The sequence below is a fragment of the Glycine max genome, chromosome 18, assembly GCF_000004515.6.
Source record: "Glycine max cultivar Williams 82 chromosome 18, Glycine_max_v4.0, whole genome shotgun sequence".
NCBI lineage: Eukaryota > Viridiplantae > Streptophyta > Magnoliopsida > Fabales > Fabaceae > Glycine > Glycine max.
In genome coordinates this window covers 51,257,528-51,282,555 of record NC_038254.2, presented here as the reverse complement: position 1 = coordinate 51,282,555, position 25,028 = coordinate 51,257,528, and the positions used below count along the sequence as shown (strand labels likewise).

General features: G+C 28.8%; 3 protein-coding genes and 1 pseudogene across 3 annotated transcripts; all 4 read right to left on the bottom strand.

The window, feature by feature from the left end:
* Positions 1 to 4,872: 4,872 nt before the first annotated feature.
* LOC102664048 (cytochrome P450 76T24-like) lies at positions 4,873 to 6,614 on the bottom strand (annotated as a pseudogene).
* Positions 6,615 to 8,525: 1,911 nt separating this feature from the next.
* Positions 8,526 to 10,748, bottom strand: LOC100810526 (cytochrome P450 76T24). The gene is made up of 2 exons (XM_041011883.1): positions 9,822 to 10,748; positions 8,526 to 9,318 (listed from the first exon to the last, which is right to left on the bottom strand). The coding sequence occupies exons 1-2, from the start codon at positions 10,713 to 10,715 to the stop codon at positions 8,704 to 8,706; spliced, it is 1,509 nt and encodes a 502-aa protein (XP_040867817.1). The 5' UTR covers positions 10,716 to 10,748; the 3' UTR covers positions 8,526 to 8,703.
* A 782-nt stretch (positions 10,749 to 11,530) lies between these two features.
* On the bottom strand, positions 11,531 to 13,030 carry LOC106797192 (cytochrome P450 76T24). The gene is made up of 2 exons (XM_014771294.3): positions 12,905 to 13,030; positions 11,531 to 12,316 (listed from the first exon to the last, which is right to left on the bottom strand). The coding sequence occupies exons 1-2, from the start codon at positions 12,974 to 12,976 to the stop codon at positions 11,702 to 11,704; spliced, it is 687 nt and encodes a 228-aa protein (XP_014626780.1). The 5' UTR covers positions 12,977 to 13,030; the 3' UTR covers positions 11,531 to 11,701.
* A 4,505-nt stretch (positions 13,031 to 17,535) lies between these two features.
* LOC100809461 (cytochrome P450 76T24) lies at positions 17,536 to 19,835 on the bottom strand. The gene is made up of 2 exons (XM_041011882.1): positions 18,793 to 19,835; positions 17,536 to 18,293 (listed from the first exon to the last, which is right to left on the bottom strand). The coding sequence occupies exons 1-2, from the start codon at positions 19,702 to 19,704 to the stop codon at positions 17,679 to 17,681; spliced, it is 1,527 nt and encodes a 508-aa protein (XP_040867816.1). The 5' UTR covers positions 19,705 to 19,835; the 3' UTR covers positions 17,536 to 17,678.
* Between the last annotated feature and the right edge of the window lie 5,193 nt (positions 19,836 to 25,028).

Sequence of the window (25,028 nt, the reverse complement as noted above, 5' to 3'; positions counted from 1 at the left end):
TTGAGTGTTTTGTTTTTCACTCCCTCTTTTCGAAGTGCATTTTCGTTTTATTGATTGAGGGGTCAATTGTCAATGAATTGAGTATTGACCGATTTTTATTTCAGTATTACTTTTGAAATTTAATTTCTTCAGTAAAGAAAACTCCCTATTTGATTTTGGTTTAAGTTAAACAAGATTAAGTTAATTTGGGTTAAAAAAATTATATATTTAACTCATTATATTTTATCGGAAAAAATTGTTTTTTTTTTTTTGCAATATCCTTAATTTTTTTTAGTTTTATTTTAGAAAAATATCCTTATGTAAAAAAAAAATTTATCTATGAAAGACATTTTTAATATCTTTTAAAGTATCATTTTGTAGATATTATTCAAACAATAACAATAACAATTTAAAAAATTCCAGGGATCCGAAAAATAAAAAGTGGCGCAAAACCAAACCAAAATTTTTTTATACTGACCTGAATGTTCTGTTAGACTCTAATTTGCTTGTTTATTGTTGAAGAATAAAAAGAAATATATTAGGGTTTTACAATAGAGAAAAAGAGTAATGGGAGGAAAGGGAAAGAGAAGAGAGAAAAAACTACAGGGCTGCTCATGGTGGCTACATTGGCCTCCCTCCTCCACCTGATCCTTCCAAACACGACGCTTTGCCCTCCAAACTTTGCCAAATCATCTCTTTCACACATTCAAATGGTCCTTCTCCTTCTCTTTTCTCTCTCACCTTCCATCTCCTTTTTTTTTTGTTTCTCATTTGTGTCTCTTTTTTTTCTTTTTCAGGGGCTACTGGGTCATTAAAGGACAAGAAAAACAATGATGGGCATGCCCAAAATGTAAACTTTCATCTCTTTTGTGAATGTGCTTACTAAGAATTAACATATAGTTACTTGAATGTTAATTCTGTTTTGTGCTTGAATGTTTGTTAATTGCTTGAATGTTAATCATGTTAGAATTAACAATTGAAGAAGATGGGAAATGAAGGGAATTGGCAAACATGATGTAGAATGTCGCGGCTCCACCAAAGGCTTTTTTCCGGACCATTCACGTCAAGGATCAGGTCATGTTCATTTTGATTTAATTAACATTTGATTTTTTTATTATCTCCTGTAACTAACCAACCTTATTTTGTGATATGACATGTAGATTTTCGGTGAAGTTGGTAAGATATATGCTATCAAGTGGAATGACACGCTGGACGGTGTATGACATTTGGTTGACAAAGACGAAAATTATCATAACGTTGTGTACAACAAAGATTTGGACCAACCAATCATTATAGTAGGGTGGACAGTACTATGAGATTTTTACCATCTGACCGGATATCATCTAGTATCCTTGTATCATTATGGTAACAATGCATTTTTTCTTACCATATTCAAGACCAATTGCCTCCCAGATCATTCTCAAGATGACACTCTTTATACTATCAAGTGTCAGGTTAACCGTGTGCTCTATTGGTCATGTTTATGAATAATTTAGGATTTTGAACATTTTAATTATTATGAACATTTTAATTATATATTAGTTGTTTTATCATGTGTTGATTCTAAATTTGTTGCAACAATGTTCTTATATATAATAGTTGTTTTGTCATGTATAATATTATCCCATTGTTTTTGAAAAAATTTGGTCATGTTTTTTAAATAAATTATTTTTAATTAATGACTAAATGAAATTTTTTTTCTCATTATTAAATTCAACCAATTACAAAATTTAACCATACGGATCAGCACAGATTATCAATTCGTATGGCCTTTTCACAAAATAAGCACAAAGCAGACAGAGAACCACAGAACAAGACGCCCAACAATACACAAAACAAGCAGCAATAATGCAAACCAAAACACAAAACAATACACAATACACAGCAAGGCAGAACAAGAACCACAAAAGGAAGAAGATTCACTAATCTCGACGGGAGAACAAGCCGCCGCAACAGTGAGGAAATGAAGAGAAGGCAACGAGGCCGTAATCGACAGTGGAGAGGCCGTCAGAGAAGAAGAGGAGGCAGTGCGGAAATGAAGCCACAAAGTGGAGAGGGATCGTTCTCTCGAAGGAAGAAGAACAACCATTCTCTCGGAGGAAGAAGAAGAAGCGTTCTCTCAAGAAAGAAAGAAAGAAGAAGAAATTTTGGAAATGCACGAACGAGTCACTGTGTTGCTTTTATATTAAAGGGTGAAAGACATTTTCGCCCTTTCACCCATGTTGCTGGGTGCCCCAGCAAAATTACTGGGTGCCCCAAGCAACTGCCAAAATCTTTTAGGCATAAACATTTCTGGATTCTCCCAACAAGTAGTGGGCTCTCGTCCCATAGCCCACACATTGACCAAGACCTGTGCTTTTATAGGCACCTTGAAGCCACATATGTTTACCATTTCATCACACTTTTGGGGTACTAAAAATGGAGCAGGTGGATGCAAGCGAAGAGTTGCAAATTGTTTGAAATATCTCTTTTCTTGCTTTTGCCAATTTATCTGGGTTAAGTAGTAGCTCTGCCATAATCCATTCCACCGTGCTTGATGTTGTGTGTGACACCCTCTACCCCACACATATATGTACTAATAATAAAAGAAATAATTAAAAAAATTAAACTTAATTCAAGTTTTTAAAACATATTTAAATACAAGCCTTTCAAGAGGGTAGCAGGCTCACATTTACCTTTCTAACATCATCATAAAACTTTTCTAAATAAATAATAAATTCACTTCGGTTCAAACAAGGTCGTCTATAAAACCCTATACCCCAATGTCACATCCTATCAGAGCGTTGTGTCCCGACGTCCTTCAGCACATGGTTCCTTAAAGCAATTCACCTAGTCATCTGCTCCCCCGAACACAAAGTTCAAGATCATCATAGGATCCAAACACAAACAACACACGGGGAGTGAGTTATCACATTCCTAACTAATAAAGGAACAAGACAACTAGATATACATATCATATAAACCAAATAAAACTAAGTTACACGTAATTCACGTAATTCCACTACTTTGTCATTCAAAGTTCACTCTTTAATCATCAATCACATTACACAAGAATCACACGCTCTGATCAAGACATAATAACACATCAATTTCATAATAAACAATTAGCAAGCGCATGAGATAGTTATGCTAAGACTCAAGCCTATATGCAATGTGGTACCATGTCAATGAAAAACCACCCTGGGGCGTTTAGGAGTACATAACAAGACACACCAAACAATGGGTTTGTCAGGTCACTCTCACTAAGTAAGATCATAGGGAGACCAGTCAGGGTCACGATGTTTTGCGAGAATGCTCCAACCATATGGGATCAGCATAGGCTTAAAGGAGCACTCAAACCCGGTGACCCCCAAGGCCTACACTCCGAAGAGTCCGTTAAGGCCTCTCCCTCCTGATTCAGGTCCAACCCCTAAAATCATTTTAGCACACAGACACTGCTCGTGAATTATACAATACTCACGACCTCACACTCATGTTTTAAACACGTACAACATATTGCGCTACAATTTAACACTAGTTCCTAAATAGGAAACCTACATTTTCTCTTTAACACTGTGCATTTACATTTTTCTCAAGATAACACTGGTCGGGTTATTGTACAATTCATAGCTTACAACACCAATAATGTCACATCAAGAGTTAATCACACACTTATTCACGACCAAAACTCATTCACAATTTCACATCTCATAATGTTACAATCCACTATCACATGTTTTTACGTATCTCACAATTCAACACCTGTTTTACTTTACACTTTTACTCAATCTCAATAACAATATTATAATCTCAAGGCAACATATTATTCCACAATTTATCACATATTTCATTTATAAGCACTGCTCATGAATTATACACTCATGTTTCAAACATGTTTAACACAATTGCGCTACAATTTAACACTGGTTCCTAACTAGGAACCTACACTTTTTCTTTAACACTGCGCATAAACATTGATCGGGTTATTGTATAATTCATAGCTCCCAATATAATTAATGCAACATCAAATGTTAAACACATCCACTTATTCACAATCGAATATCATGTCCACACTTTAACATCTCATAATATCACATCAACCATCTCATAACATTCCTAATGATATTCATAAGGTACACCATACACATGTTCATCAATTTTAATCATAATATTCTCAAACTCCAACACTTAATAATTTTTGGAATCATACTATAACACTCTACAATATTATTTACATAAATTATTAATATAAATAATTACCTCTATATATATAAACTAACATACATCATATTGAATCACAAATTACAAAGTAAGCTTTCAATACACAAATTCTAAATAATTATATGAACACTTTGGTCAATTTCAATTATGATATTAATTTTTTAAATTATATATAAAAAAACTAAAAAGCAAGAAATAGGGAAAATACAAAATCAATATCTCTCTCTAAATTTCTCCTTACTTTATTTCATCAATTCGTATTAATTAAAAAAAAACTCGATTTATAGGGTTCACGCTCAACACAATAGCATATCAATTTCACAAAAATTGGTCTGTCAAACATATATAATTCACTGTAATAATTATAAGAATAAAATGAAAATTGGAAAAATACCCCAAAACTTATTTCAGTTGATATCTCTAAGGATCTGTACACATTTTTTCGCTAATTCTCAATTGTGAATAACTCATCTCTTACCTCTGAGAGGACTCACGTGTCTTTAGCCAGCGATAGCAGCATCTCTAGCGGTCCCCTGAGATTCCTTCAGTTATTCCTCCGATTGCTCCGATAGAATTCCCAAACGTCAGAGAGATGAAGAAGAAATTGAAACCTCCACTTGTACTGTCTTCATGTGATTCATTTTTCTCCCTCACGAATATTATCTCGCAAATCCCAACGGTTCAAGTGTGCGCAATTGAATTTCGAACAACATATCCAAATTTCATGAAAATCCAACGGTTAACGAAACCGGGATCATAGTTTTATCGAGACAGTTTTGGGTTTCTGCGGGAAATTAAAAGGCTACAATGCGAATGATTTTCCTATAAGCTCAGACATGATTTTGAAATTCCCAACGGTGAGAATGCTCGGAACTGGGTTGTGAACTTGGTGTTTAAATTTCACGACGATCCAATGGTGAATGAGTCTGAGATCTTTGTTTTTCTGAGATAGGTTTAGTGAGCTGCGGGAAAAAGAAAGGATTTTGACATGAAAAGGGAAAAAACGAAAATGAGAGGCAGAGAAACATGTTGCTATTTATAGCTAGGGGCATTTACGACCTATTATTTACTCTATTTATTTATTTTTATTATTTTTACTAAAAAAACTTTTTAAATTTATTTATGAAAAAAAATGGGATGTTACATTGTGTCAATCCCAGCAACAAATAAATCCTACTAATACAAAACTCGATGAGATATACATGTAGTGTATTAGCAAAAAATAAGAAATTGAATTTCAGATATGAAGGTTATAGTATAGAAAAACACAGTAATAGGACACTTGCTGATTTCTTATGAGTGAATTAATTAAAGTTAAGTTCATGAGTAAAATATAAAATAATAGTGGATAAATGTCCCCAAAAGTCTAAGGCCATAAGGGCATCATTATTTATCAATCCTGTACATAACAACCATCAATGAGATAAATTGGTGTTAAGTTATACATTGAGCAACTAATTTGATGGTTATTTGAAGCACCTAATTCATACAATTTGATAACTTAGAATTGAAACTTTATACCAACCATACTAGAAAAATAAGTAAATTATAATTTATAAAGCTTATTTATTGGAAAACGAAATACGAACCATGAACAAGTGTATCGTCTCATCGCGACTCAACAGAGAACCAGTTTCTTCATTGTTGTTAAGAAGTGAATCCAATACATCCATGGAGTCAGTTTTTGAAGCTCTTGAACACACTCTTCAATAATTCCATCGATAATCTCAAACAACTTCTTAATATAAATGCTCCTCCTTGCAAGGACACGTTGAGGGTCAAGTGGACGAAGAATGGGAAAGAAATCTGCAACATTAGGCCTTCCAGCTTCTTCCATCATACCCCGAATAATGTTCTTGAACTCTTGAGGCTTTTCTAAGTGGTTGAAATGGAATTAAGTATTGTTGCAAAGACAACCGCACCAATGTCCACAACCTCACCTTTCTTGCAACTTTCTTTCACAAAATCCAATAAATCCCGAAGCTTTTGTTGGCGAAGGATTTGAGTGGAGTCGAGCACTTGTGGGGAGAATATTTTTGTGGCACAAACTCTTCTAAGGTTCCTCCATTTGTGGGGAGAATATTTTCATGCAGCACTCGTTTTGCTACTTGAGGAGAGGAAATAACTATGGTGCTTATGCTGCCTGATTTCAAAGTCATAAGAGGTCCATAGATTCTTAAGAGTTTGGTGAGTGCTTTGTGTGGATTTTTGCTATTATAGGCAAGGAAGCTTTGAACATTCAGAGGTTTGGTTAAATCTGGGAATGAAGATGCGAATGGTTGCACTCACAAAGCTAATAGTAGAAGTATTGTTTGATAGTCCATGACTTATCCTTTAACCTCAAGATATACTGTGTCCTACATGATATTTATAAAACAATTTTTTACATAAGTGGTATGGTTGAATTAAAATATACAAGTGAATGTAATTCTCATTTATAAACTAGTTAAGATTGAGTTATATCCAAACTCAAATTTTAAGATAATATCAAAGTTTATCTTAATAATTATTATTGGATCTATGAGTCACATGTTATCATATCATTATTGAATACATATATATTTCTAATTTTATAAACTTCAAGCTCAAAATATCTATTTTTCAACAAAAGAAAGATGTGTAAAACAACTTATGTGAACTAATAATGTGAACAAATTAATTATATATAAAAAAATAATTCTTATCCTACAAACCTAAATTCTAAGAAAGAAAAAGAATAGCAAAGAATTACATATTTTAGGTGACTTTATAATCAGTTAATTATATATGTAAATATAATTAATTATGTTTTATGGATATAAACATGATCATATAATTATTAATGTTTTTTATTTGAAAGAATCGATAGTGTCAAAAGATTTATAACAAGTCACATATATTTGCTTAACCAACTTTATGTAACCAACTGAAATAAACCGCTTAACATTAATATATGTTTAATAGTAACTTGAATATCGTCAAAAGAATTATTAAATATTTTAATAACCACGTAATATTATTTATCACTTGTGATACAAATTTGATCATCATTAGAAAATTTAATAATTTCGTGATGCTATTAACTATGTATCAATAATTTTATATAATTATGTTTATTTACTATTAACCATTTATAAAGCAAAATTAATCATATTTACACATGTTATAATCATGTGTGACTGTTAGTAACTGTATAGCACTATTAACCAATTATAATAAAAAGATAATCATCATTAAACATTTTAATAATAAAAAATGCGTTGAACACTAAAAAAATTATTTTTAAAACGTGTTTGTATTATTTTTATATTATTATTTTTACAACGTGTTAACTATAAAACGTGTTTATATTATTTTTAAAATGTGTTTGTATTATTTTTTACAAAGATACTCATCATTAGGATTAATCCTTATAAAATATGTTCGTATTATTTTTTATTTTAAAAATATTTTAAATAACACTTTAAATAATAAAAAAATGTTTTAAACAGTAAAAATATTATTATCTAAAACACTTTAAGAAAAAAATAAAAAAGACACCTTTTATGAAGATTAAAATAGGAAAAAAATATAAGAATAAAAATAAAAAAATACTAAATTACTGGAAAAAGAAATACTTAAGCCTTATTATATTTATACACAGTTAACTATATACACCGAGGGTGTAGAATTTCCAGACATAGGATACTGATTTTCCAAAAAGAACGCAAGTGAACAATATCAAAGGCAGGAGGATGCAAATGACAGGTGTTAGACATGAGTGGCTTCTATTATTTGGGTGTTGTTAGGTGCACCCAGCATTATTGCTGGTGTACCCAGCATTTTTTTAAAATATCAAAATTGTCCATGCTTTTTTTCCGCATCTGTGATAGGTGTGTGTGAGGGTGGTCCTTAAATCGTACAGATCAAGTTGATCCGTAAGATTGATATGGATCAACTTGATCCGTAAGCATTTTACGGAATAATACGAATCAACTTGATTCATAAAAGTCTTACGGATCAACTTGATCCGTAAAAAGTTTACAGATCAAGTTGATACATAAGACTTTTACGGATCAACTTAAATGATTTACGGATCAAGGATATTTTCATCATTTCACCTTAAGTGTTGGGTACACCAACAATAATATTATATGCATCTAGCAACCCCTCTTCTATTTTGCGTCGTGTAGCAGCCCAACCACTCATGGATTGTGGCAATAACCTATTTTACAACAACAATCATCATGACGAAGACGATAACAATCATAATAACAATGACTTAATTGAGATATTTTAAAAATTAATAATTAAGATCTTCTAATTTATAAATTTGATCAATTTTAAAGAGATTTAATAATTATATTATATATTAAACAAAATGAGTATATATGAATGGGTGCTTTATTTAAACTAATTTACTTGTTAAGAAGTAATACACCCATGACCCATCCTTTATTAAACGGTAAGCGACAAGTAGTGAGAATTGAGAAGTACATAATATATATATATATATATATATATATATCCAGATAAATTCAAGAGCATTTACTCTAAGATATATAATTAAATGTGCGTGATTGCAATCGCTTGAACTAGAAGTGGTTGAGCCTTCTTTAAGGTCAACCCATATTGCTCCTTCATGTTCATGTGTTCTGGCATTAACCCATCAGCTAGTTTCCATTCAAAGTTATGCACAAGAGATGCCACCATTAAATGCATTGTTCTGTGAGCGAACGGTAATCCTGGGCATATCCTTTTACCTGCCCCAAAAGGTATGAATTCAAAATCATGACCTTTAAAATCAATCTCACGCTCCAAAAATCTTTCAGGCATAAACATTTCTGGATTTTCCCAAATAGCTGGGTCTCGTCCCATAGCCCACACATTGACCAAGACTTGTGCATTTTTAGGCACATTGAAGCTAGATATGCTTACCATTTCATCACACTTATGGGGTACTAAAAATGGAGCAGGAGGATGCAAGCGAAGAGTTTCCTTCACCACTGCTTGTAAAAATGGCAACTTTAAGATGTGTGATTCTTCAATTATTGCATCTTTGTCAATTGTTTGAGATAACTCTTTTCTTGCTTTTTCCATTTTATCTGGGTTGCGTAGTAGCTCCGCCATAATCCATTCCACTGTGTTTGATGTTGTGTCAATCCCAGCAACAAGTAAATCCTACTAATACAACATTATATCAAAACTCAATGAAATACACATGTACATGGTATCAGTAAAAGGTGAAGCTTAAAGATTAAATGCTTGCAAAAATGAGATACAAATGCATAGTGATAGGTGATAGGATTACTTGGGAGTAAATGAAAGTTAAAATTGACGGGTAAAATTTCAATTAATAGTGAACAGATACATACATAGTTTGATCCTCTATAAGTATAAGGGGATTAAATTAATCACTTAAAAATCCTGGAGTTAACAAGCATCAACTTAGCAGCTAAACTGATGTCTAAACACCTAATTAATAACAATTGATAACTTAGAATTTTGAACGATATTGCAATGGGCTTGCTTTAATTATAAAAATGGCATCACAATATCGTAATTAATCTTTCCAATAGTTAGAAAAATAAGTACAAATAAAAACTTCGTACCCCATTGCTCAGAGGCTCTTCACTATGAATAATTTATATAATTTAATAATTGGAAAACATTTAAATTCTAACCAGAAATAAATGTAACATCTCATTGTGACTCAGTTGATAACCGGTTTCTTCAATGTTGATAAGTGAATCCAGTACATCCTTGTACACCTTGGAGTCAGTTTCCAAAAGTCTTGAACACATTCTTTCTTCAGTAATTCCATCAATAATCTTAAACATCTTCTTAAAATAATTGCTCATCCTTGCAAAAGATCGCTGAGGGTCAAGTGGACGAAGAATGGGGAAGAAGTCTGCAACATTAGGCCTTCCAGCTTCCTCCATCATAGCCCGAATAATGTTCTTGTTCTCTTGAGACTCTTCAGATGTAGAATTAGACAAATCCATAGAGAACAAAGTGGTTGAAATGGAATTAAGGGTTGTTGTAAAGATAGCCTCACCAATATCCAAAACCTCACCTTTCTTGCATCTTTCTTCTACAAAATCCAATAATTTATGAACCTTTTGTTGGCGAAGGATTTGAGTGGAGTCAAGTGCTTGTGGGGAGAATATTTTTGTTGCACAAACTCTTCTAAGTTTCCTCCATTTGGGTGATGGGTGCATAAACACAATAGAATATTTGTGATGGTCAAGTGCATGGACTGAATGTGGGATTGTCCTGCTAGAAAAGACTGGGCCATTTTCATGCAATACTTGTTTAGCTAATTGAGGAGAAGAGATTACTATGGTAGTTATGCTACCAATTTTCAAAGTCATAAGAGGTCCATAAATTCTAGAGAGTTTGGTGGCTGCTTTGTGTGGATTTGTGGCAATTTCCAAGATGTTTCCTATGATAGAAAAAGGGTGTGGCCCGGGTGGAAGGTTGGTAGATTCTGGAGTATGGTTGAATAATTTAGGGATGAAGATGAGAATAATTGCATTCACAAAGGTAATAAATAGAAGTATTGTTTGGTAATCCATGGCTTAAGCCTTTGACCTCTAGATCCTCAATTTAGTCCTATATCATATATATTTATAAAATAATTTTTTTACAAGGGAAACAAATAGAAAAAGAGTGGCTGAGAAATACTATATCACAGGTTTAGTGAATGAGTGGCAGAGAAACAGTTCTTCTATTGATATATTTTTTTGTTTTGTTTTGTGCTAGAAAAGGAAGGAAAAGAAAAAGAAAAACACAATTGAACAATTAAAAAAAAATGGCTCCAGCGGCTTCTATTTTTGTGGTACATCATTGCCAATTGCCTGAGATAACTCTCTTCTTGCTTTGGCCAATTTATTTGGGTTGCGTAGTAACTCTGCTATAATCCATTCCATTGTGCTTGATGTTGTGTCAATGCCAGCAACAAGTAAATCCTACAAATTTACAATATATATCTAAAAACTCAATGAAATATATAGTACTAGTAAATGTGAAACTTAAAGATTAAATGCATAAAAAAAAATAAGAAGTTGAAATTAAAAGACAAGATCAAATTTATTTTTAATTCCTCATTTTATCTTGATTCCTATTTTTAGTCTTTTACTAATTTTTATATTATTTTAGTCCTTCATAAATTGTTTCATTTTGTTTTTAGTCTCTAACGTTAATTTCAACTGTTAAATGGAGACATGTTAGTAAAATTTGCTTGAAAATTTTGTGACAGATTAAAATCACCATAAAAGTTAAATAAATTCAATTTGCATTTCATTAATTCTACTTTCACATCTCATAAATACATATCCAATATTTTGTATTTTTAAGTACAATATTATTATAAATATTTGATTTTGTTTTTGTAGCATACATTTATCGCTATATTTCTTTTTATTCCTATCATGTAATCGAAAATTACAATACTTACTAGATAAAAAATCAAACGTCTCGTACGTATGTACGGGTTAGATACTAGTATATATATATAATTATACATATCCTTGCAAATCAGGAGCATTGCTCTAATATATAACTAATCGTGCTTGATTGAAATGGCTTCAACTAGAAGGGATTGGACCCTCTTTATGCTTATTCCATATTGCTCCTCCATGTTCACGTTTTCTGGCACTAACCCGTCAGCTAGCTTCCATTCAAAGTTATGCACAAGGGATGCCACCACTAAATGCATTGACCTATGAGCTAATGGCAATCCAGGACATATCCTTTTGCCTGTCCCAAAAGGAATGAGTTCAAAGTCATGACCTTTAAAATCAATCTCACACTCCAAAAATCTTTCAGGCATAAACATTTCTGGATTCTCCCAAATGGTTGGATCTCTTCCTATGGCCCACACATTGACCAAGATTTGTGCATTTTTAGGCAATTTGAAGCCACATATGCTTACAATTTCATCACACTTGTGGGGTACTAAAAATGGACCTGGTGGGTGCAAACGAAGAGCTTCCTTCACCACTGCTCGTAAAAATGGCAACTTTAAGATGTGTTGTTCTTCAAGTGTTCCATCTTTGCCAATCACTTCAAATATCTCTGTTCTTACTTTTGCCAATTTATGTGGGTTGCGTAATAGTTCTGCCACAATCCACTCCACAATGCTTGATGTTGTGTCAATCCCGGCCACAAATAAATCCTAGTAATAGAATTTTATCTCAAAGCTCAATGAAACGTACATATATCAGAAAGAAAAAAAGGTGAAGATTAAATATTAAATTCATGAAAAAAAAATTAAGAAAGTGAAATTGAGAGATAAAGTTTATATAAATCCATGTATGTACTAAGGATCACTTGCTTTTTTTTCGAGTAAATTAAAGTTAAAATCATGTAAAACAAAATTTGGGTCTTAGCTACTAAACTATAAGAAGCTAAACTGATGTTTAAATATAATGATGGTTATTTCAAATATAGGGCTTGATTCATAAAATTTGATACTTTTTTACATCAGCAAAAGGTAAAATTTTATTCCTTGGTAATTGGTATAAGAAGTAACCTCAAATCACATGCATCAGGCAAGGGATGCAGAACAGCAGTCCCTTGACCCAACACTAAAACCAGTAGACTAAAAAAACATAGAGAACAGAACCAAGAATTGAAACTTTGAGCCATCACTGTTGCTAATTATCAAAATGAAATTACAAATCATAAATATGTTTTTGAATGGCTAGAAAAACAAGTAAATTGTAATTTATAAGATTTAATTGTTGGAAAATTAAATACTAACCATAAATAAGTGTAACATCTCATTGCGACTCACTATGCTAATCAGTAGCAGAAGTGTTGTGAGGTAGTCCATAGCTTACGGCTTCAACCCTTATGGCGAGGATATAATCTATATAGGCTTATGAATAAATACTCATTTTGGTCCTCAAACAAGAAAATGAAAAATTCAACTTTTAATGTTTGAATGTATAAAAAATGTTACAGACTACTCCTCCTGCAAATAATTTAATGATAAATTGATTTTTAAATTTTATAACTTAATATCAAATTAATAATTCAACATTGATAACAAAATAATTTTAAAATTTTACAATAGAATCAATTTGACGCACTCTTTGGAGGTTAAATTTAAAATTTTCACGTGCACCAATTTATTTCCATATAACAGTTATCTATACAAGTATGGGACCTAAAAATAATGAAGCATTTATTCTTTAAACAATTGATATAAAAATTTGTTAAATTGAAATCGAGATTAATGATAAAATATTAAAGAATAAGGTTAATTCTGGGATTAATTTAAAAACTTTTTAAATTTACAGTTTGGAGAAAACATAACTGTATTAGTTAAACTAAAAATAATAATAAATCATTATAAAGAAGTATGCAAACTATAAATTACTAAATATAGCAATTAATGTTTGAGTTACTTAAGTGGAAGTTCTCTAACAATCCGTCTTTTTCATATATTGTTCACTTGCGTGGTTGTTTTGCATTTCTTTTTGTTTTCCACTGAATTAAAAAATATATTAATAGAAGATCATCGTTTATCTGCTTGTCGCTGTTATAAACATGTGATTGTGTTCTAATGAAGACTTTCCAGAAAGGAAAAAAAAAAACGTGTGCAAGTATATGATAGGGAAAGATATATAAAGAGAAAAATAAGTATAGAAATTATTATTTAGTGTATGATTAATAATATTAATTATAAAAATGAGAGTAACGTACGTTATTTATACAATAAACTTTTATAATAATTTCCATATTTTTTCTTTTTTTCATCATATATTTTATTTTTCACAATTGCTTTTAGGGCCCTCCAATAGAAATTTGAGAATTTTTAGTGGAAAATAAATAACCATAATTTTTTGTATTTCAAGAGAGAGAAAGATCATTGGAAACTTTAAATGTGGGAGAAGAAACTTATGACAATTAATCAAGAGTGTGTTTGGATGAGCGAATTTAAAATTTTGAAAAATTTTAAATTCTAAAAATTTCAAATATTTCAATTGAAATTCTTTTATTTTTAAAATTTTGTGTTTTATAAAAAAAATAAAAAATTGTGAGATCGAAAGAAAATGAATGCAAAGAGAATAGGATCATCGGTGAGGCAAGAGTCGCAAGTTCGAAAATGGAATTTCGGGAACTTAAATGAAAAAGAGGACGAAGATTATAAAGAAAATACACAGAATTTCAATTTCTAACATTTTAGAAGAAAACTAAAATTCAACATTTTTAGATATTTAAAATTCGGCTTTGAAATTTGGTTTTAAAATTTCAAAAATTTAAATTCTTCATAAAACAACATCCAAACAATGAATTTTAGACTAAAGAAACTTCTATGATAGATTAGTTAAAATTCTCTGGTATGTTTTATTAATTTTGTGAAAATAAATCATTTAAAAAGGGTAAAATAGGATATATATTAACAAAATCCCTTAAAATTAAAAAACTTAATAACTTCCTTGGGATATGTACCAATTTGTTATTAATTCTGAATTGAAAGTTGGAACATATGTTACCACTTCTATTTCTTAAAATTTTTTATATTAAAATTGAAAATATTTCACGACTTCAATTAGTTTTTTAATACGATTTTAACATCGTAAAATTATTTTAGCACAACTTTAAACTCTTGAAGGAAATAATTTTTTTTATTAAAATCGTAACATAATTTGTGACTTCAATTTTTTTTAACGTATATTTTTAATTTTAAAATTGTAAATATTTTATTATTTAATGAATTAATGTATGTTTATTTTTTTATTTAATATTTTTTAATATGGGTTTGTTTAATATTTTTATATTTTTTGAATATTGTTTTATTTAAAATATTTTCTATATTTTTTACTATTTTTAAGGTTTATTATTTGTTTTTCAAATTAAAAAAATAATGAAAAAGAGTTAAATTTAAATAAAAATATTAAAATATACTATATATTCGTTTAATAAAAATATTAAAAAATTACTAACACAAACAAAAATATTAACTTATAATTTATAAAACAAAATTAATTAATTTTTACAATTATCATTAAGTAAATTAATAATTTCGTAAAGTAATATTAATTAATTTTATTTTAAAAATTATTTTGATATTAACAAGAAAAAATAGTTTAGTAATAAAAATAGTTGTTAAAATAAAAATAACATAAAATGAACAATTCAAATTAAATAGAAACATAAAATTAAAAAGAAAATGATATTAATTTGTATAGATAGTTATTATGATTATGTCCTTCAGTTTTATATAATGAACATTATTTACGCTTATTTGAAATTGGTTTGTCCATCTCATTATATACACAACTAGTGGTTAGTCATCGCTTCAAAGAATCAAACATAAAATATGAAAGATAAATAATAATCTTTGCCAATGCCCTAAGATAACTCTCTTCTTGCTATAATCCATTCCATTGTGCTTGATGATGTTGTGTCAATGCCAGCAACAACTAAATCCTACAAATTTACAATATATATCTAAAAGCTCAATGAAATATATAGTACTAGTAAATGTGAAACTTAAAGATTAAATGCATGAAAAAAAAATAAGAAGGTGAAATTAAAAGATAAGATTAAATTTATTTTTAGTCCTTCATTTTATCTTGATTTCTATTTTTAGTCTTTTACTAATTTTTGTATTATTCTAGTCCCTCATAAATTATTTCATTTTGTTTTTAGTCTTTAGCATTAATTTCAACAGTTAAGTGAAGGCATGTTAGTAAAATTTGCTTGAAAATTTTGTGACAGATTAAAATTATCATAAAAGTTTAAAAAAAATCAAAACTCTAAAATCAGATTGTTTGAAACAAAAAAAATTTACAAAAGTAAACATTTATTGTAGTCTAAGACGCCAAAAAATTTATAACCGTTAAAAATACAAGAAATTTAGATAAAAAAAATTAACATCACATAAACAATTTATGAAGGAGTAAAATGAGTAAAAGAAAAATATGAGGAATTAAATATAGTATAACAATGATTTCCTGTGAGTATATTAATTTTAAAATCGATGAGTAAAATATCAAATACATTAGTAATTTGGTCATATGCAAGTATACATAAGGGCATCAAATTAATCACTTGAATATCTTGGACACAAGAGTCATTAGGGTCAACCTAGTGGGGATTTAAGATAATATGGATGAGGTTATAATTAGTTGGAACCTCAAAACAATCATTGTACACAAAAAATATCTTTGGACATAAAAAGTGTCAATATCTAGAAGCTATATTGATGTTTAAATATACATTGATCAACTAATTACTTTGATTTATTTATTTTAAATAGGTTAAAATATTTATGATTTTTAATAAATATCTGAATTTTATATTTATTTTTTGATAATTATTTTTTCATTGAATTCTTAATAAAATAATCATTTTATTTTTCGTCATTAATATTTTTTTTTCAAAGGAACTAATAATAAATGTAAAAAATTTACTAGAGAACAAACACAAAATTTAATAATTTATAAATAATTAAAAAATATCAAAAAGATCAAAAACAATTTTTATTTTACCAAAGAAGAAAAACGAAGAAAAAAAAACTGCTTATTGTGCATTCAATATTCAACCTTCTAGCTTTCCTTCAACCACTACATAATGACTGCATGTTCCTTCTATCAGGCTGTGTGTACATAATTTTCCTGGCAATTAATTTCCTAGTACTATATATGACTTAATTTCCTGGCAATTAATTCCCTATTACTATGTATGACTTTTTGGCAGCCTGATGATGCTATATTTTTAATAAATTGAAAATACAATTTCTAGCTGTTTATAGATGTTGAATTTATCAAACTGAAATGCAATTTATGGCAGTTTATAATCACTAGTGTTGCAAATCTATTAACTGAAAATGCGATTTCTGTAATTGTCAATCCATGTTTTTGGCCAAAATGGTTACTTAATTACTGCCAAAAGCTGTTTTGTCGTCTTTTTTTTATGACAAATGTTAGTTAATTAAAGTGTTAGTTTTGTTAGGAGAGGAAATTGAACACGCGACCTTGCCCCTCTTTCCTTCTCCATTTCTTCCTTGATCATCCAATCCACCTTATGTTTCCATGGATAATTTATTAAGTGTTCTGCTAAGGCCAGGCATAAACTTGTGGAATGAAGCTAGCTATGTAAGACACATTGAACTTGAACCAGTAGGTTCCTTCTGTAAACTTTCAGTTAAAGAGGTGAAAGGGGAAACTCAATCAAAGAGAAAAAGAAAGATTCGAAGTTTCAACTTTTAATCCCTGAGTCACTAAAAGAAAAGCAAGATAAAGCCAAACATGGAGTTAGTCGTGAGTCGTGACACCCGTTGTGGTGTCAAAGGTGAGACAATTGCGTTATAGTCACAATACATCACTTATTTTGAAAACAACTAATATATGTTTTCCCATATTTATAAGCACAATAATGTTTTGTTGTAAGGTCCATATAAGGGCTAACAAAGTGTAGTAATGTGACAAATATTTGAATTCTGTTATGCTTATCTGAGGAAAACAAAATGACAGTAACTATAAGAGGACTTGCAGTGATTTGAAACACAATATTATATAAAATTAATCGCGTTTGATTGGAGTAGCTTGAACTCGAAGAGGCTGAACCTTCTTTAATGTTATCGCATATTGCTCCTCCATGTTCATGTGTTCTGGAATTAACCCATCAGCTAGCTTCCATTCAAAGTTGTGTACAAGGGATGCTACTATTAAATGCATTGTCCTGTGAGCTAATGGCAATCCTGGGCATATCCTTTTACCAGCTCCAAAGGGTATGAGCTTAAAATCGTGACCTTTAAAATCAATCTCACATTTCAAAAATCTTTCGGGCATAAAAATTGTTGGATTCTCCCAAATGGTTGGATCTCGTCCCATGGCCCACACATTGACCAAGATTTGTGCATTTTTAGGCACATTGAAGCCAGATATGTTTACCATTTCATCACACTTATGGGGTACTAAAAGTGGACCTGGTGGATGCAAGCGAAGAGTTTCCTTTACCACTGCTTGTAAGAATGGCAACTTTAAGATTTGTGATTCTTCAAGTGTTACATCTTTTCCAATTGCTTTAGATAACTCTTTCCTTGCTTTTACCAATTTATCTGGGTTGCGTAGCAACTCTGCCATAATCCATTCAACCGTGCTTGATGTTGTGTCAACCCCAGCAACAAGTAAATCCTACCAATACAATATATTATCTCAAAACTTAATGAAATACACATGTATATATAGTATTAGGAAAAGTTGCAAATTAAAGATTAAATGCATGCAAAAATAAATTAATAGTGATAGGATCACTTGCTGGATTCTTGTGAGTAAGTTAAACTTAAAATTGATTATATCAATTAATAGTGAACAAATATACAACTTGGTCCTCCAAAAGTATAAGGGCATCAAATTACTCCTTTAAAAATCCTAGACATAACAAGTATTAATTTAGACTAAATTGATGTTTAAATATACATTGAGCAACTAATTTGATGGATATTTCAAATATACAGAGATACCTAATTCATAAAATTTTATAACAGAATTGAATCTTTAAACCATCAATGTAGTTACGTACTTGATAATTATAAAATTGACAACAGAATATCATTATTAAGTTTTTGAAAAGCTAGCAAAATATGTGCATTATAATTTATAAAATCTAACTATTGGAAAACTAAATACTAACCAGAAATAAATGTAACATCTCATTGCGACTCAAAAGAGAACCCGTTTCTTCAATATCGTTAAGAAGTGAATCCAATACATCCTTGCACACCTTGGAGTGGTCGGATTTTGAAACTCTTGAAGGCATTCTTTCTTCAATAATTTCATCGATAATCTTAAGCAACCTCTTAAAATAATTGGTCGTCCTAGCAAGGACACGTTGAGGGTCAAGTGGACGAAGAATGGGAAACAAGTCTGCAACATTAGGCCTTCCAATTTCTTCCATTATGCCTCGAATAATGTTCATGAACTCATGAGACTTTTCAGATGTAGAATCAGACAAATCCATAGAGAAGAAAGTGGTTGAAATGGAATTAAGGATTGTTGTAAAGACAACCTCTCCAATATCCACAACCCCACCTTTCTTGCATCGTTCTTTCACAAAATCCAATAAATCTTTAACCTTTTGTTGGCGAAGGATTTGAGTGGAGTCAAGCAATTGTGGAGAGAATATTTTTGTTGCACAAACTCGCCTAAGGTTCCTCCATTGAGCTGATGGTGGCAGCCACACAGTAGAGTATATGTGATGGTCAAGTGCATGGACTGAATGTGGAATTGTTCTGCTAGAAAGGACTTGACCATTTTCAAGTAGTACTTCTTTGGCTACTTGAGGAGAGGAGATAACTATGGTGGTTATTCTGCCAAGTTTAAAAGTCATAAGAGGTCCATAAATCTTTGAGAATTTGGTGAGTGCTATGTGTGGATTTGTGCCAAGTTCCAAGATGTTTCCTATGATAGGAAATGGACGAGGCCCTGGTGGAAGCTTTGCATATTCTGATTCTGAGGTTTGGTTGAATAATCTCCGAATGAATATGAGAATAATGGTTGCACTCACAAAGGTAATCAGTAGCAGAACTGTTGTGTGATAGTCCATAGGTTACGGCTTTAACATATGGATATCGTACACGAATGTATTTAGTAATGTTGCTAGTCCATTGCATATTTACATATCAATGCAAATTTTATACAAGAGATAAGAAATAGATCATGTGATGGAACACACACCCACATATCTTATTAAACATTTTTTTTCTACTCTCCTTTTATCTCTTTTTTTATAAAAACAATTACAGTAAAAATTTATTGTTTAAATAACTTTACAATATAAACTCAAATTTATTTATCTATTTCAATTTATGATATATAAAAGTTAAGCTTTCAATATCAACTTGTCACATCAGCAAAGCTAGTGATGTAGAAGAAAGAGAGCATGATACGTTTTATGTTAGTGTATTAATCTACCGTCACACTCATGATCGTGATCAATACCAGTTGATATATTTTAACAAAATCAATAATTTCTCAATTTAATCATAATTTAAATTATTTATACTATTTAATTTAGAAAAAATTATTAAATAAAATAAATGTAAAATTTTACACTAATTTAATATTACTATCTATGCACAAATTTATTTATTTTTATAATTAATTACTTTGAAATATATTTCTGAAAAAATAATAAATTAAATTCATGACTTTAAAGTTATAATATAATATGAAAATAAAAAAAATATATAAAAATTAGATATATATATATATATATATATATTTAAAAATAAAATTATTAATAGTTATATTCAATGTTAAATATTTAAATTAGAACTAATTAGATAAATATAAATTAATGATAGAATACTAATAGTTAATATAAATACAACAACTTTTACATTATTTTTATAATAAATTTTATTTTATAAACTATTTTTAAAAAAATATAAATGTATTAATTAAATAATAAATATTTTTGCTTCACTTTTATATAAAAATAGCTATATGTAAAAATATATGTTACAAAATTTATTGAATGATAAATTTAACAATATTTTTTAATTTTAAATTATGTTTTCTAAATAACTTTTTGTTCAATGATAAAAAAAATTAATTATATTTTTATTATTTAAATACCACATTGAAGTTACATAATGAATACCAATAAGATTTAATGGCTACATGTATTAAAATATTATTGAATTATTTTAAACAAGGTTAATAGGAAACTATTATACATACATGAATGAATTTTAAGATTAAATTTTATGTAAAAAAAAATTCAACTTCTCAATACCAAGTTGTCACCTCAATAGGGTCAGCAAAGTTAGTGATTTGAAAGAAGAAAAACATTCCAATTTTTGGATCATTATATTAATTTAAAGTAACATTGATCAATCGTCATTAATATATTTTAATAAAATCAATCATTTCTCACATTAATAATAATTTAAATTATTTGTAATATTTAATTTTATATATTAAACTAATATGAAAGAAAATTATTAAATAAAATAAATGTAAAACTTTACACTTATTTAATATTACTATTTATGAAGAAAATTATTTATTTTTATAATTAATTACTTTAAAGTATATTTTGGAAAAATAATAAATTAAATTCATGAATTTAAAGTTATAAAATAATATAATATAATAAGAAAATAAAAAAAATAAAAGTTAGATATATATATATATATATATTTAAAAATATAACCATTAATAGTTATATTCAATGTTAATTGTTTAAATCAGAACTTATTTATTACATAAATGTATATTAATGATAGAAGATTAATAGTTAATGTAAATATAAGAATTTTATATTATTTTTATTGTAAATTTCATTTTATAAACTAATTTTAAAAAAAAAGTTATAAATATAATAATTAAATAATAAATATTATTGACTTCACTATTATATAAAAATAGTTATATGTAAAAATATATGTTATAAAATTTACCATATGATAAAGTTAACAATATTTTTCAATTTTAAATTATGTTTTTTAAAATAACTTTTTTTCAATGAAAAAAGTTACATATTTTTTATTATTTTAATATCACATTGAAGTTATATAATGAATATCAATAAAATTTAAAAATTATATGTATTAAAATACTATTAAATTATATTAAACAAGATAAACTACAAACCGTTATATATATTTGAATGTATTCTATGATTGAATTTTATGTATAAATAAATCTAAACTCTAAGTTAACTTATTTGTAAAATATAATTTTTAATTAAATTCATCCATAGTAATTTAAATGTACTAATCCTAATTATATAATTTTGATAGTATTTTAAATAATAATTTTCACATTAATAGTAAATTAAATAATATTTTACTTTGCTTAATTTTATTTTCTTAAAAAACAAGGTACATTATAGTATATATTTCACAAAATAACTAAAAATATTTATAATATTATATACTGTAAAATAATATATATTAAAATTGTTTAGGACATTATTATTATTATTATCATATAAAATAGAAGACATGCATTAGTATTATATATTTCACAAAATAAATTTTAATACTAAATATTTAAAAAATAGTTTATTTATATAAATAAATATCAAATTATATATATATATATATATATATATATATATATATATATAATTTAATAAAACCCTTGCAACCCACGGATTCAAAGTCTAATTTATCATAAGTTCAGTGAATGAGTGGCAGAGAAATGATTCCTCCATTGCTTTTTTGTGCAGTAGAGAACAAAAGTAACAAAAAAAAAAATCAAAACAATTGAACAATATCAAAGCATGAGGATTCAAATTAAAGACAGATTGTTGGATGAGTGCAAGGTTTTAAAAAATGGTAAGTGACCGTAATGCAAGCCCCACTTCTACTAGCCACTCTGAAGTTCTTAAAGACGGAAGTTGATATATAAACAACCAAAATTCATTAGGCAATGTAGGATACAGGGCCTTTGTGCTACATGTTTATTTTTAATTTTTATCGTTCAAGTGCTTACTCCCACATTTATGTTTATATGAAAAGTTATTATGATTATATCTTTCGGTTTTACACCATGATATTTTTTAAGTTAATTTAAAATTAGTTTATTCATTTCATTATTTATATGATGAGTAATTAGTTGTTTCAAAGGATGAAACATAAAACATAAAGGACAAATTAATAATAATCTTTAACAACAGTAAAAAATATATGTACTACATTTTAATATTTTATTTAAATGTAAGTCTTTTATATTATTTTTTAATTTACAAACAAATAATAATCTTTAACAATAGTAAAAAATATAGAAAATATTAAATATAAAAAAATATTAAATAAAACAATAAACATAAAATTATAAAAAAATATTAAATAAAACCATTTAAAAAATATAAAAGATATTAAATATTAAAAATATTAAATAAAACTAAAAACAATAAAAGATACATTAATTCATTAAATAATTAAAATAAAAAATTATTTACAATTTTAAAGTAAACATATGTACGTGCAAAAAGTATTGAAAAAAAAACTTATTTCCTTTAAAATATATATATATATATATATATATATATATATATATATATATATATATATATATATATATATATATATATATATACGACTTTAAAGTCTTATTTAAAAAGGAATTGTATACGATATTTTTCTCTGAGTTCAATGAAAAAAAAAATCATAACATAATACGACTTTCAATTAACATTTGTCACATTTTATCTCTTTTGGAATATTAATTTAAAATTTACTTCCAAAAAAAATTTTCAAAAAAAAATTTCGAGTCGTTCAGCCAAGTGTTGTTCATATTGAGGAAAGGATACCCTACATGAACCATAAACGTGCTAGTGTGCCATATCTAACAAATTATTAGGGTGGTGGATATTCCGGGAAGGTTGAAATTGAATGCATAATTGAGCAGTTTTTTTCATATTGAGGAAAGATACCCTACATGAACCCTACCTGACTTAGATCTCTTGAATTTATAAACAAGAAAAGGAGAAAACAAAAAAACATGGGAGACAAAGTCAATACCCATAACCAGAAAACTGAAGCACACCAAATTTATAAACAACAAAAGGAGAAAACAAACAAATTAAACATTCGGGACTAAGTCAATATCCATGACCAGAAAATTAGGAAAACGTATAGTTAGATTAGGGGTGGATAAACAGGTCCAGGCCCATGGACTGGCCCGCGGGGCCCGTGGTCCGCGCAGGTTACGGATAAATTTTTTTAAACGGTCCATGATTATGTCCGCGGAATTCGCGGGTTGCCCGCAGCTCGTATTAGATTTGATTTGTATGACCCTGACCTAATTATATTAGGTTTGATTTTCTCTTTTCCACTATAAACTTTTCTTTTAAGATAACAAATAAAGAAATATATTAAATAAGATAAAGATTTAAAGATAAAAATAAAATATTTAAATTAAAAGATGATAAAGATAAAAAAGGATAAGATAAGAAAAATAAAAGATTAAGATAAAAAAGATAAGTAATAACATGCTAAAAATCTTCCTTTTTGATATTTTCTCGATCTTTTTTTCTTTTTCTTTTAATCTATCATTTTCATATCTGTAAGTCATAAATAATAAAAATATTAATTCTTATCATTTAAGCTAAAAATAATTGTTAAATAAATATTTTTAAAGATATTTCAATATATTTTTATTATAAAAAATAGCTCACATCATATTTAGCAGTTATCGTTGTAGCAGGCTAAGAATATTTTTTCTCCTCACGGTTTTTCTCCACCACGTAATCACGCACGCGCACAAGGAAAACAAAACGCGACTCACATGGAGAAGGCTCAAGCTACTTCAAATATAGAATCATTTGTTGTTGAAGATGTTTAAATTTCATATTTTAGATTTATTGCTTGGATTTTCTTTTGTTAAGACATTATTTATTTTATTGATGTAATTGACTAATTATTGATATTTTATTTACATTTGTATTGAACTTAATTTGATTATATTGTATTTTTATTAAAATTAATTTTTTTTTAAAACTAGGCCTGCAGACCACCGGTCCGTTTGACCCGCAGGGTCCACGGGGCGGGGGCGGACCAATTTATTTGATCCGTGTAAGAAGCGAGGCGGATTAACCCGGTCCGCTGTCAATGCGGGCTTATGCGAGCGGACCTTATGCGGGACGGGCCGGCCCGCTTATCCACCCCTAAGTTAGATAGCCTACCCTATTTATGTAAATTCCCCAAGACAAAAAGTTAGGCCACCTATTTGAGAGCTTCCAAGGGCCTTCAAAAGAAGAAGAATTAAAGGCATTCACAACCAGCCTTGAATTGCATTCCAGCCAGAGCCTATTCCAACCCTTGTCAAAAGCAATTTCAATAGCAAGAATTGCACCCAAAAGCTCAACAGCAAATGCAGTAGCAATAGCAATATCAAAAGATTGATCAAAACAAC

Coding starts and splice junctions, on each gene's coding strand:
- LOC100810526 (XM_041011883.1), bottom strand. CDS start 10,715: ATGGATTACCAAACAATACTTCTATTTATTACCTTTGTGAATGCAATT. Junction 9,319..9,821: donor AGATGTTACATTTATTTCTG/GTTAGAATTTAA, acceptor TTGTATTAGTAG/GATTTACTTGTTGCTGGGAT.
- LOC100809461 (XM_041011882.1), bottom strand. CDS start 19,704: ATGGACTATCACACAACAGTTCTGCTACTGATTACCTTTGTGAGTGCA. Junction 18,294..18,792: donor AGATGTTACATTTATTTCTG/GTTAGTATTTAG, acceptor TTGTATTGGTAG/GATTTACTTGTTGCTGGGGT.
- LOC106797192 (XM_014771294.3), bottom strand. CDS start 12,976: ATGGACTACCTCACAACACTTCTGCTACTGATTAGCATAGTGAGTCGC. Junction 12,317..12,904: donor AGATGTTACACTTATTTATG/GTTAGTATTTAA, acceptor TTCTATTACTAG/GATTTATTTGTGGCCGGGAT.